The sequence below is a fragment of the Bombina bombina genome, chromosome 5, assembly GCF_027579735.1.
Source record: "Bombina bombina isolate aBomBom1 chromosome 5, aBomBom1.pri, whole genome shotgun sequence".
In the NCBI taxonomy this organism is placed as follows: domain Eukaryota; kingdom Metazoa; phylum Chordata; class Amphibia; order Anura; family Bombinatoridae; genus Bombina; species Bombina bombina.
In genome coordinates this window covers 1,053,926,667-1,053,940,763 of record NC_069503.1, presented here as the reverse complement: position 1 = coordinate 1,053,940,763, position 14,097 = coordinate 1,053,926,667, and the positions used below count along the sequence as shown (strand labels likewise).

Genomic DNA, 14,097 nt, shown 5'->3' with positions numbered 1-14,097 from the left:
CTCGCCCAGTGGGGCATACCAATGGAGCTGGTGAGTGATAACGGAATGCAGTTCGCTTCCACAGAGTTCAGTTCTTTCAGCAGGGAATATGATTTTATACATTCCACGTCAAGTCCACATTACCCGCAGGCCAACGCAATGGCTGAAAGGGCAGTTCAAACAACAAAATTCATTTTAAAGCCATCTGAGCCATACCTGGCCCTCTTGTCCTATAGGGCGACTCACATTCAAGCCACGGGGTTTAGCCCGGCACAGCTGATGTTAGGACACCAGATTCACACCACCTTACCCTCTGTGGGTAGAGAGAAGGTTTTTTGAGGATAGGTGTGACCAGTGCATGTTTTAGAGATGAGGTAAATATACCAGTGCTGAGGGAGAGGTTGAAGATGTGTGTGAGTATAGGGGTAAGTGTAGAAGAGAGGGAGGGAAGTAGCTGTGAGGGGATGGGTTCGAGGGGACAGGTAGTGAAGTGAAAGGATAGTATAAGGGCAGAAACTTCTTCCTCCGTAACAGGGGCAAAAGAGATAAATATAGGGCTATGTGGGTTTTGGTTAATTGCAAGATTTTGAGGGGGTGAGAGGCTGGAAGCATGCTGAGAGACGATTTCGTTTCTGATGGCATCGATTTTGTTATTGAAGTGGCTGGCAAAATCTTGAGCTGAGAGAGAAGGTGAATTAGGATGTATTAAGCAGCCGAGGCAGAGATTGAACTACAGGCTGTGAAGGCAGTGTATTTGCACGGGAGCCTGTAGAGGGGGAGGGGCATCTTTCACAACAGACAGATAGCTTGATCCTAGGCAATCAGCTGTACTGCAGCGCGGGAAAGACTCGCTGAGCTGTGACAGGCAGACAGGAGCCAGGAAGGTTAGCGCTAAACTAGTAGTATTAAATTACACTTTCCAGATGTGATAGTGTCTCCTAATAAGAGGAGGAAATGGGGTCAAGAAGGGTCTGTTAGGAACGGTCCTCACTATCCCACCAGGCAAAAACTAACATTTTGTGTACATGCAAGCTACATTTACTTTCATTGGTTCATAGATGGCAGCTGAAGGGAAAATGTTAATTTCTAGCTTTGCTGGTGTTTCAGAAAATGTTAACTGAACACTATTGCTTCTTCAACCTTCCCCCTCAAACCTCTTCTCTTACCTTTGAGTAAAGGGGGGGGGGTCTAAAAAAATGCTTGTACTGAGCCCTACGTGCCCTAGGCAACTGTTAAAAGAGCTTCTGCTCATTGTATGTTTATATGGCATTGGCCAAATGTATTAAATATTTGGAGTTACACTGTAGTGTAGGCTTTGTTTGTGGCTTCCCTTAAACATCTGCAAACTAGTCATACATGCATGCAATGTCTGTCTGCTATCTTACTGCATAATCTTTATGTAGTAACTTAAATATGTGCAGTGCAGCAGGACTTTTTTGTTAGATTGTGTGTGTATGTGTGTATGTGTTTTCCTGTGTGTTAGTGTGTGTGTCTGTATGTGTGTGTATTCCTATATGTGTCTCTGTGTGTGTTAGTGTCTGTCTGTGTGTGTTAGGGTCTGTCTGTGTGTGTCTCTGTGAGTTTTAGTGTGTCTCTGTGAGTGTGTGTGTCTGTGTGTTAGTGTGTGTCTGTGTGTGTTAGTGTGTCTGTGTGTTAGTGTCTCTTCTAGATATATACTGATGTCTACAGATCCAGTCTAACCTCATCAACAGTTCGAAACTGGGAGCTTTTAAGTAAGTTTTATAAAGGTTTTATACTGGAGTTTTATATTGCTATCTGTGCATATTGTTCTTTATAGTAGTGTCTAGTACATGCAGTTATATCAAAATGTATGTATACTGTCCCTTTATGTGTGTCTGAGTTTATGTGTGTATTTCTGTGTATGTGTGTTATTACTTTTACAATATTTTCAAGTTTGACTATACTCAAGAATAAAATGTGCACACATTTTAGTCAAAGGGATGGAGGGGGCCCCAACCAATGGTCTAGTAAGGGGCCCCAAAATTTCTAGTGGCAGCCCTGAATGTATTAAACCCTAATCCGCCAACCCCCCACACACACACACATAACAAAATATCTAATTACACTATTAACCCCTAATCTGCTAACCCCCACAATGCAATCTACCTATTAACACTATTCACCCCTAAACCACCAAACCCCCACAACACAATCTACCTAATTACCCTATTAACCCCTAAACCACCAACCCCCACAATGCAATATACCTAATTAATCTATTAACCCATAAACCGCCAACCCCCCACAACACAAAATACCTAATTTACCTATTAACACCTAATCTGCCATCCCCCCACAACGCAAATAACTAATTTAATCACTAAGCCCCTAAATTAATCCCAATTACTTAAAATAAAAAAGACTACCTTTACTAATAAATTAATTAAAAATTACAAAAATAAAAAAATCCTAATATAAAATTAAAATAAAAAATCCTAATATTACATTAAAAAAACCTAAGATTAAATTAAAAAATCTAATATTACAAAAAATAACAAAAATCTAAAACTACAGAAAAAAATAAACAAAATTATCCAAAATAAACAAATGTAAATCTAATCTAATACCCCTATAATCTAAACTACCAATAGCCCTTGTGGGGGTTAGCGAATTATGGGTTAATAGTGTAATTAGATACTTTGCAATGTGGGGGGATGGCAGATTAGGGGTTAATACATTTATTTAGTTATAGCATGCATTTAGTTGTGCATGCGTTAGGTGTTTGTTAATATTTCTAGGCAATAACAATACTTATACTGTATATATAGCCTGCCTATGTGTGGCAAGGTGAAAATGGAGTAAAATGTTCCCATTTTCACTGTGTAAGTTCTTGCGCTGAATATATGATATGTTAGTTTATGGGAGTACAATTAGCAGGCGACGGGTGAAATATATGCGCGGCATTTATATGCGGTGCCGTATATGTGATAGCAATATCCCACTAAAAATGCTTTTGCGGGCGCCACCGCATATGTAATCTCGCCCGTTGTGTCTATTTTGGATGTATAGTCAGAGATATTGCTAGATAAAAGATAGATAAACAGACAGACAGACAGGCAGACAGTATTTATTCTATGATATGTAGCCACAAATTATAAATATTTAGGCATATGTTGTGTCTATATTGGATGTATAGGTCAGACATATTGTTAGATAATGGTTGGGTGGATGGATAGATAGATAGATAGATAGATAGATAGATAGATAGATGATAGATAGATAGATAGATAGATAGATAGATGATAGATAGATATAGATAGATCATGATGATAGATTAGATTAGAGGCTAGAGCACAATAATAAAAAAAAGTTAAGAAATATTTTCTCAGTGGTGTTTTTGTTCCAATGTTATATTACAACTCACATATTAAATACCCAATTCTACCACTAGATGTCACTGCATAGTAACTGCATGTATGTGTAATGCAATTTTGAACTAGAAATAAATGCCCTCGGTGACATCGTATGTAGCATTAACTCTTTACAAACAAGCACCGCATCTGCCTGTCATTGCTTAGCTTCCCATGACTGATCTGCCCACAGCACATTATTATGTAGTATTTGTTCTGCCTTGTTTGCTGAGATCTTCTCGGGTTTCCCAGCTTTTGCTCCACCCCACGGGGATCAGGAGAGAGAAAGCGATTAGTTGGCACTAAAACTATTTCAGTGTGTGTGAACTCTGCGAGTAAAGTCCTGTGTGCGCTCCCATACTGCAGGGAGAATGATCCTATCATGGCTGTAGCAGTGACAGCAGCCCCTAGCAGCCGGGGGCACAGGAGTGGTTTGCTGGAAGTTCTGGTCAGGGACAGATGGCACAAAGTTCTGGCCAACTTGTGTGAGGACAGCCTGGTCCTGAGCAGCGAGGACAGGGGGGCAGAGAACATCAACTACAATGGGATAACCAATGGCTCCTACAGAACCCCTCAAGACTCAGTGTCCAGCAGCCCCAAGGGAGTGAGGACAGCCCTGACCGACCTTCCAGAGCAGGTGCCAGATGCTATAGCAAACAAGAAACGTGGGGTGAAAGTGGTGAAGCAGGAGCTAGGGGGGCTGGGCATCAGCATCAAGGGGGGCAAGGAGAACAAGATGCCCATCCTCATCAGTAAGATCTTTAAGGGGCTGGCAGCAGACCAGACGCAGGCACTCTATGTGGGGGATGCTATACTCTCTGTCAATGGGGTGGATCTGAGGGATGCCACGCATGATGAGGCTGTGCAGGCACTGAAGAAGGCTGGCAGGGAGGTGATTCTGGAAGGTAAGTGCTGGAAAATGACAATTACAGTGGGAGGAATCTTACAGGGTCATCTAGAGAAAGCTAAAGAGAGGGGGGGCTTGAAACCTACACAGGGTGAGGGGTGATGGTAGAACTAGTTACAGGGGTTACTTTATGCTGTAGAGTAAGTTAAGGGAACAAGTACCTTGCAGGAGGTGGGATGTGACAGGAATGACAGCTGAAACGGTATTGTTATGGAGAGAAAGTCATGGAAAAGTTTCACTTCAGTTGGGGGTGTATCTAAGATTTCTTACAGGTGGGGTCCTGTTGCTTTGGAGAATAGGGACATGCAACTTGCAAAGGATAAATTATTAGGGCCACATTGGAGTGCAGGACAAACATGCAGTGTGTAATCTCTAAGATTTCATTGGTTTGAAGAGAAGTGCTAGAGATACCATCTGCAGGGACTGCAGAACAAGAGAGATTATTATGATATTGACTTTGTAAGAAGTTTTAAGGGGATTCCACTGGCAGACGTGTTACCTTAATGGGCTCTGTTTAGATTTATGTAATATTCAGGAACCAGCAAGATATGAGATCTGCACCTTTGCTGACTGTGTTTTCTTGCATGCACCTTGCATGACTCTTTATATTCTTTTTATAAATAAATATATATATATATATATATATATATATATATATATATATATATATATGTGTGTGTGTGTGTGTGTGTATATATATATATATATATATATATATATATATATACAGGTATATATATATATATATATATATATATATATATATAGATATATATATGTGTGTGTGTATATATATATATATATATATATATTTATTTATAAATCATATCATGTTCATAAATTAAATGGTTGTTGCAACTTTTTCTTCGCTCAACTTGTTTAAATAATATTATTGTAAGGAAATGTGTGTGGGAGTATGAGGACTTAATTTAAATTATGGTCTCAGAACATATTTTAGGGTCACAAACAGTTTGACTTATTGTTTACTTACACAAAGCCCCACTCAGTCATCAAATGTTTTCATGGAGCACTTGATTTTTTTACCCCCCTTGTATCTAACTTTATATTTAGTTTAGTTTATTCAGCATTGTAAAAGTACTGACTGCACTAGGGCTCCTGGAAAATAAATAAACAATTTAGGTTTTTTTTATCAGCAAAAGAAAGTTGTAATCTATTTTATGCACACTTCACATAATCACAAAGTTAAGTATTCTCACCATATGGTACCCAGCAAGCACTGTCTGACACTAGTAACCATAGCACATTTTATAGTATTGCAGCAGACTTGCAAATTGTTAACAGATTTTTTAGCATCTTAAATTGCTTCCATAGAGAAAATAATTTGCAGCTAATAACAGTGGTTAATAATTGTAATTTGAGTGGTCGGTAACTAGAATATTGGTTTGTAGGATGAATACCTTAAATGACACCTCCAGAAAGTACTAAACAAATGCATATTTTTTTATTAAAATGTTGTTACTTTTTAGTTTTATTAAAAAAAAAGTAATTTTATCTTAGAGATGTGCATAACATTAAAGATGATATTGATTAGCAACAAAGAGGCATTCAACTCCAATGTTATTTGGCACATTTTTCTCAGAGAATTAACTTTAAAACTGCTTTGTTTTTGTTTATTTATTCTCTGCCTTTAGAGAAGCTGAGGTGTATTCTGTAGTATCCAGAATTTTGGCTTGGTAACATTCTACACAGTGATTTCTTAACCAGTACTGGAGATAATTTGTATTACTTCTTTATTGGCCAAAGCAAGATGATAAGTTATATATATTATATATTTTAAAAATACTTTTCAAAGGGCATGTCCAGGGACCACAGAAAAATACAAATAGTACTGCATTAAATGCTTTCAAAACATTTATTTTATATGTGATTAATTCAGTAGTTAACCACTCATACATAATATACAGATAATAAAAATGTCTTTAATGGGCATATTTAATAACAGGCAATTAATAAAAAAAAGTGAATGGAGCATTAATAGTTATTAAACAAACAGTATGCATGTGTTATTTTAGAGAATAAGCACCTACAATTCTATAGAGTTTATTTTGTACCTTTCCTTGTTTGTTTGTATTCTAGTTTTTACTATAAATGTCCACTAAGCTTTTATTGCAAAAGGAAGAATAAACAGGCATAACGCATGCTTCAGTTTTCTGTGGTTAGGTTGCTGTGATTAATGCTATAGGACACCTGTCTGTATTGTACAGTTTAAATGAACCCTTTATTTGGCCTATTTGCAAATAGAAATAATGTTCAGTGATTAGATGATTATATATCCTGTTTAAAATAATTAAATGTGACAGTGTGCCTTGGTATCACTGCATAAAATAAAGTACAGTTACAACTTTTGCTACTAAATGTCTATGAAAATGAACCACATTTATGTTAAAAAAATTAAAATAACCAGGTGTGAGAATATAGGCATAGCTTGAAAAATCTGTTGCTCCTTAGTTTCCTTAAAGCGACAGTCCAGTCAAAGTTAAACTTTCATGATTCAGATAGGGCATGCAAGTTTAAACAACTTACTTTTAGCATCAAATTTGCTATGTTCTTTTGGTATTCTTTTTTGAAAGCTTAACCTAGGTAGGCTCAAACTGATTTCTAAACCGTTGAAAACTGCCTCTTATCTCAGTGAATTTTGACAGTTTTTCACAGTTAGACAATGCTAGTTCATGTGTGTCATACATATAACATTGTGCTCACTCCTGTGGAGTTATTTAGGAGTCAGCACTGATTGGCTAGAATGCATGTCTGTCAAAAGCACTGAGATAATGGGGCAGTCTGCAGAGGCTTAGATGCAAGGTAATCACAGAGGTTAAAAGTTTATTAACATAACTGTGTTGGTTATGAAAACTGGGGAATGTGTAATAAAGGGATTATCTGTCTTTTTAAACAATAACAATTCTAGAGTAGACTGTCCCTTTAAACCTGACTTAACAGGTGGTTAGATAATTGATTTAATGATGCTGATAAATTATCGATATGTTCATATTCTTATTCAGGAATTTAATTGTATATTTTATTAACTTTTTATGACTCTAGATGCAAAGTTCCAGCAGTAAGATTGAGTTCTATGGTCTTGCTCATAGGATGTTACAAAGATCTCATGAATGTGAAGGTTCTTGAGGGGATTATGGTATTTTTTGTGCAAGACAGACAATCTTGATATTAAGGAAAGGTTAGGATTAAGAATTGGGGTTATGGCTTTAATATCGGGAGTTGCTGGAACTAAGGTAAGAGTTAGGATTAGGATTAGATTTAGGGCTGAATTTATTGCTATGTTTGGGGTTATAACTAGGAAGAGTGCTACAATTTAGGGTTAGACAGGATTAAGGCAAAAGTAAAGTTTATATCAAGAATCAGGCTTATTGCTGGGATTAGGGCTACAGTTAAGTGTAGGGTTTTAAGGGATACAGTAAATTGTTGGCTAAGGGCTAGAATTAGTGTCTAGAGTTAGTGCAGGGACTACGGCTATGGTTAGTGTAAATTCTGTGCTAAGGGCTAGAGCTTGCATCAGGACTAGGGGTAGGGTTAGTGCTACAGCTATGGTTAGGGTTACAGCTGGCATTCGAGTTAGGGTTAGGATTTTGGTTAGGATTAGTTTTGGTATAAGGGCTAGAGATAAGGTTAGGCTATAGGTTACAGTTTGGGTTAGATCTACAGCTAAGATTGGATTAAGGGGTTGGGGTTAGTGTCAGGTTAGGGTTAACTACTTGCATGACAGAGAGGATTGCAATGGAAATAAAAACGTTAAAGTCGTCACTATCTTTCAAGTGGTTAATGTGAGTTTACCCATGCCCAGTGACACAGTCACCCGACACATCGTAATGCACATAGTACTGCAGATGCCATACTGTACCTTATTTTTGCAGAAGCAATATTGCTGTGAGCGCTACATTCTCAGAGCCAGAAGTAATTGTGATAGTTTTATCATTGTTTGGCAAGCTCCGTCAGGCTAACATATGTGACTGCTAAGAAACAATCATTATGTACACATGCTTCAAGGCAGCGACATTTTCACAATCTGCATCACTCTCATTGCCTTGAAAAAATAAACCCATGTTTATATAATTATTTTTTTATTATTACTATTGTTTATTTATAAAGCGTCAACATATTATGCAGTGCTGTAACATTAAAGTGTTTAAAAGACGCTAGGATTTACCATCAATAAAAATAATGTTGAGTTTCATTGATCATTTATTTAAGAAACTGTGCTAAACTCACCCTGCCTGTGCCGCGGCAGCTCACTAAAGTCAAAGCCTCTGGCCGCCCACAGTTCAGCGCTCCTCTACCAATGAGGTGACAGTTCCACCTCTAAACCAATAGCCATGCATGTCATCTGACAGTGTTAGAGATAAAGGGGCATATTTATCAATGTGCGAGTGGACATGTTACGATGTAGCGTATCATGTCCGCTGCACATCGATAGATGCCAACAGCATACGCTGTAGGCATTTATTATTCTACAAGCAGTTCTTGTGAACTGCTTGTGCAATACTGCCCCCTGCAGATTTGCGGCCGCTAGCAGGGGGTGTCAATCAACCTGATCATATTCGATTGGGTTGATTTCTGTCCGCCGCCTTAGAGCAGGCGGACAAGTTATGGAGCAGCGGTCTTTAGACCACTGTTTCATAACTTCTGTTTCTGTGAAACAAGGGCCATCAAGCTCCATTCAGAGCTTGATAATTCGGCCCCTTAGAGGTGGCCGCGGCACAGGCAGTATGAGTTTAGCAACCTTTTTTAAACAAATGATAAATTAAACGCAATATTATTTTCAGTGATGGTAAAAACGCTTCGATTTTTCATCACTTTAAAGTGCCATAAAACAGGTTGAGATCTGTGCATATCCTAAAAGGGCTAATTAAGTAAAAATAGTTTGCATAAAAACATTGTTTCAAAATTGCTGGCAAGTATTTTAAAATAATTTTCAAAAATCAGCAAAATTAATTACATAAGAATGCTGACTGGAACAGTCTGCTCCACCCACCCTTATCAGTGTTTAGACACAGGTATTGTATTTTATCTGAGTTCACAGCTTCTAGGCATGCACCAGCAGATAATCCCTATGCATTTTTGCATTCTACCAAAGCAACAATAGATATAGATACAGCCATAGTAGGAAATGTGTGGGGGGGAGTTAGAGCATTACAATTCAGAAACTAAATAGAAAGGGTTAATGGCGAGGCACTGCAGTATAAATTTGCAGGTAAAGTAATTAAAGTACATATTATTATATTTTGTCTCTATCCCAATTTGTTTTATGTCCCTTTAAGTATACAGTTATGGAGTATTGTAATAGAGGACATTTACACAAATCATAAGGGCAGAGGGCCCCACCCTTGAGTCACTGTAAGCTGTAAACCATCTTTACATAAAGTGATCAACAGGACAGCTGGACTTGTGAGCTTACATTCTAAAGGAAGTACCTGGGGAAGTTGAGGGAGAGGGAAGCATAAGTAGTAGAGACATCTTAAAGGGATAATATATTCAAAATTAAATGTTCATGATTCAGATAGAGCATCCAATTTTAAACAACGTTCTAATTTACTCCTATTATAAATTTTTCTTTGTTCTCTTGGTATCTTTATTTTAAAAAGCTGTAATGAAAGCTTAGAAGCCAGCCCATTTTTGGTTCAGCACCTGGGTAGCGCTTGCTGATTGGTGTCTAATTGTAGCCATCCAATCAGCAAACGCTACCTTGGTGCTGAACCAAAGTTGGGCCGTCTCCTAAGCTTACTTTCCAGCTTTTTCAAATAAAGATACCAAGAGAAAGAAGAAAAAATGATTATAGGAGTAAATTAGAAAGTTGCTTAATATTGCATGCCCTATCTGAATCATGGAAGCTTAATTTTGACTAGACTATCCCTTTAATGTAAGTTGTACACACCCCTGAACAGATATGTTTTTAAGGAATATAATAATAATATAATATGAAAATAACAATTTTAAGAACTTTTTACAAACCCTTCTAAAATTCTGAACGTTGCTATAAATAGACAGTACGACATACAGAAACATCATTCATTCTAATACATTGTCCATGCTGTTGCAACGTGCTTTGGAATGTGAAAAAAAAAAACGTTACTTTTTTAATGAAGCATGTTGTGCGTTTTTAAGTTATATATATTTTTTTTTTAGATAGAGGCTAATACATTTTATTTCCACTTTTTATTCAGCCAGACTAACAAAAACCTAGTTACCTTTTTTTTGTTTGTTTGCTTACATCAGAGCATGAAAAATAGATGAGAGTTAATTGATTAAATTAATTTATTTTCGTTAATTCACTTTTTTCAGGAGTAATTCTTTAAAAGGGTTGTTTATAGGATTCATGTAAATGATATTGTACGTGGTTCAGATTCTTCAAATTGCAGTTTGGAATGTTTGAAAGTCTGCAAGAAATAGGATGAATGAATAAATGATGGTAAAACAGAGGTATGTGTGTGGGAATTGCCTGCATGTCTGTTCTTGTGCAATAGAGTATAATCTATGGTATCACACGATAATGAAAGGGAAGCTGTAAAGTGACTTTGCATTAAAAGGAGTATATGAAGGTAAGCAGGCAACTACTTAGAACAGTAGAATCGTTTGTTATCTGGTAAAGCTTTAAAGAATTGTATTCATAAAAAAATAGAGACACACAGATATTAAACTGAGACTTTCATGATTCAAAAAAGGTAAACAAATGGAGAAAAAAAATCAAATTTACCTCTGCACTATGATCCACATACCCCTTCCCACGTTACCCACATACACCTTCCCCCATGACCCACATACACCTACCTCCGTGACCAACACACCTTCCCCCATAATCCACATACACCTTCCCCCGTGACCCACATACACCTTCCTCCGTGATCCACATACACCTTCCTCCGTGATCCACATAACCTTTCCCCTTGACCCACATAACCTTTACCCTTGACCCACACACACCTTTCCCGTGCCCCACACACGTTCTCTTTGAACCACATACACCTTCCTTGGTGATCCACACACACACCTTCCCCCCGTTATCCACATACACCTTCCCCTGTGATCCAGATACACCTTCCCCTGTGATCCATACACCTTCCCCCATTATCCACATACACCTACCTCTGTCATCCACATACACCTTCCCCCGTGATCCACATACACCTTCCCCCGTGATCCACATACACCTTCCCCAGTGATCCACATACACCTTCCTCCGTGACCCACACACACCTTCTCCATTACTCAGATACACCTTCCCCCATGATCTACAAACACCTTCCCTCGTGATCACACCTTTCCCCATTATCCACATACACCTTTCCCTGTTATCCACACACACCTTCCCCTTGATCCACACACACCTTCCCCCGTGATCCACACACACCTTCCCCCGTGATCCACAAACACCTCCCCCCATGATCCACACACACCTCCCCCCGTGATTCATACACACCTCCCCCCATGATCCACACACACCTTCCCCCATGATCCACACACACCTTCCCCCGTGATCCACATACCCCTTACCGCGTGATCTACAGACACCTTTCCACCTGATCCACACACACCTTCCCCTGTGATCCACACACACCTTTCTCCCATGATCCACACACACCTTCCTCCGTGATCCACACACACCTTCCTCCGTGATCCACACACACCTTCCTCCGTGATCCACACACACTGATCCACACACACCTTTCCCCCGTGATCCACACACACCTTCCTGCGTGATCCACACACACCTTCCCCCGTGATCCACACACACCTTTCCCCCGTGATCCACACACACCTTTCCCCCGTGATCCACACACACCTTCCTCCGTGATCCACACACACCTTCCCCCGTGACCCACATACACCTTCCTCTTGACCCAGACACACGTAACACTTTTAGCTAACCTTTTCCTCTCACATGGAGGCCAGGGACACAAAGATGGGTCATCACCATCGCTAGACAAAGAGATATCATTAATTAATAAACATTTGGAGAACATAGCAGTAAGGGCCAGATTTACAGCCCACCAAGATCTGAAGTGCCCCCCGTGCTCCCAGTTCACTGCTGTGCCGGCGACCTTAACTAACATGGCCGACGTCAGTGAAATAACAGCACCTCCCCAGGCCCCATACTTTAATCAGGGGTAAGAAAATGAGAAGGTGCAAATAAAATCCTGTATTTAGTTTATGAATAATATAGATTAAATTATTATTATTGTAGACACATTACCAACTAGAAACACAACTGTGCTTATAGTTACAGACTTCTACTTATGGGGCTACAAAAAATCATATCATGTTTGTTAGCTTATAACAACATCAATAATATGGTGCAGAGCCTATAGAACATAAATTATTTTTATATTATTTATTATAAAAAATAATGTCCTTTAGTTACCTACCTGATGCCACCATATTGCAGGTAGCAGCTAGTTCCCACCCACTGTGATGTCAGAGTAGGCACATGACTGACAAATGATAGAAAGCGCAGGAAGCAGCTTGCTCTGACATCAGAGGTCCTTTAGCTAAATGGGAACTAACCATTTTTCCAGCTCTCACTACGGTGATCGGTGATTTCAGGACATTTTAAGATGTTACTAAGCGTGGCCCCTCCCTAAGCCTCTACCTTAGGCCCCACCCTTGACACCTAAGGAATGATGTTATCCCCATGGGTGCCAGTAACACACAAATCAATAATGTTATCTCTTCACCTTCTAATAAAGCACACAGCAGTGATTTTACCCCCTCCCCACACACCGTGTCTGCCAATAGCACACACAGAGCATCATTGCCCATAAAAACATGACTTGACTGTCAGTAGCATATAACACTTTTTTTTACCCGCACCTACACAGAGGCATAGGAGGCCCTTCAAAAATGGACATCTTAAGATATATGAAACTCAAAATTTCTCTTTCAAGATTTAGATAGCGCAAACAACTTTTTATTTACTTCTATTACCACATGTTTTATGCTCTCTTGGTATCTTTTGTTGAAAAGCAAGGAGCATGCACATGTCTGGAGCAGGAAGGGATAGGGAAGTCAAAATGAAACTGCACGATTCAGATAGAGCATGTAAGTTTAAATTCACTTCTATTTTCAAATGTGCTTTGTTCTCTTGCTCTCCCTTGTTGAAAAAAATGCACATATCCTATATTAGTTGGAGCTGCTGCTGCTGATTGGTGCCTGCAGACATTTGTCTCTTGTAATTGGCTAACTAGATGTGTTTAGTTAGCTGCCAGTGGTGCAATGCTGTCCCTTCAGTAAGACATAACAAGATAATGAAGTCAATTTCAAATAGAAGTAAATTGGAAAGCTGTTTAAAACTGTTCTACCAAATCATGAAAGAAAATGTTGGGGTTTTCTGTCCCTTTAAACTGTGTTGCCCACCTTAAATCTTGCTGCCCTAGGCACAGAAACAAAAGTACATATAATATGGATAGACACTCCCCTTCAGTAATAGAACAGCAGCCTTCCCACAGTCTCTCCTGAAACCTGTTTGGAAGATATAGTGTGCAAAAAAGGAGGCGCCGGTTCACTTTGGATCCTCGTCTGTTTATTTGCTTGTACTCCACTGTCCTTAGGTTGTCCGTCAATAGAGGGGTACTCCTAGTTAGATTAGAAGGTCGTGCTGTGATATCATGTCAAAACACCGTATAATGGCGTGCATATACTCACAGCTTAAAATCAGGATAAACGGCTTCTAAGTGTGCAAAGAAGAACTTCACCAGCTTTTCTAATCTAAAAGCAATTTTATTGTGCCCAACGCGTTTCAACGGACCCAGCCGTATTTCCAGGCACCAATCAGCAACCAGCTCCCACTAGTTTATGATATGTGCATATTAT

The 14,097-nt window shown here is 39.0% G+C and overlaps 1 protein-coding gene across 1 annotated transcript in view; it reads left to right on the top strand.

The window, feature by feature from the left end:
- The first annotated feature begins 3,519 nt into the window (after nt 1-3,519).
- Nucleotides 3,520-14,097, top strand: part of SNTB1 (syntrophin beta 1) — a 420,644-nt gene continuing 410,066 nt past the window's right edge. Inside the window, 1 exon segment of the mRNA XM_053715327.1 lies at nt 3,520-4,255. Within this exon segment, the coding sequence (XP_053571302.1) occupies nt 3,733-4,255 (523 nt within the window). The 5' untranslated portion in view covers nt 3,520-3,732.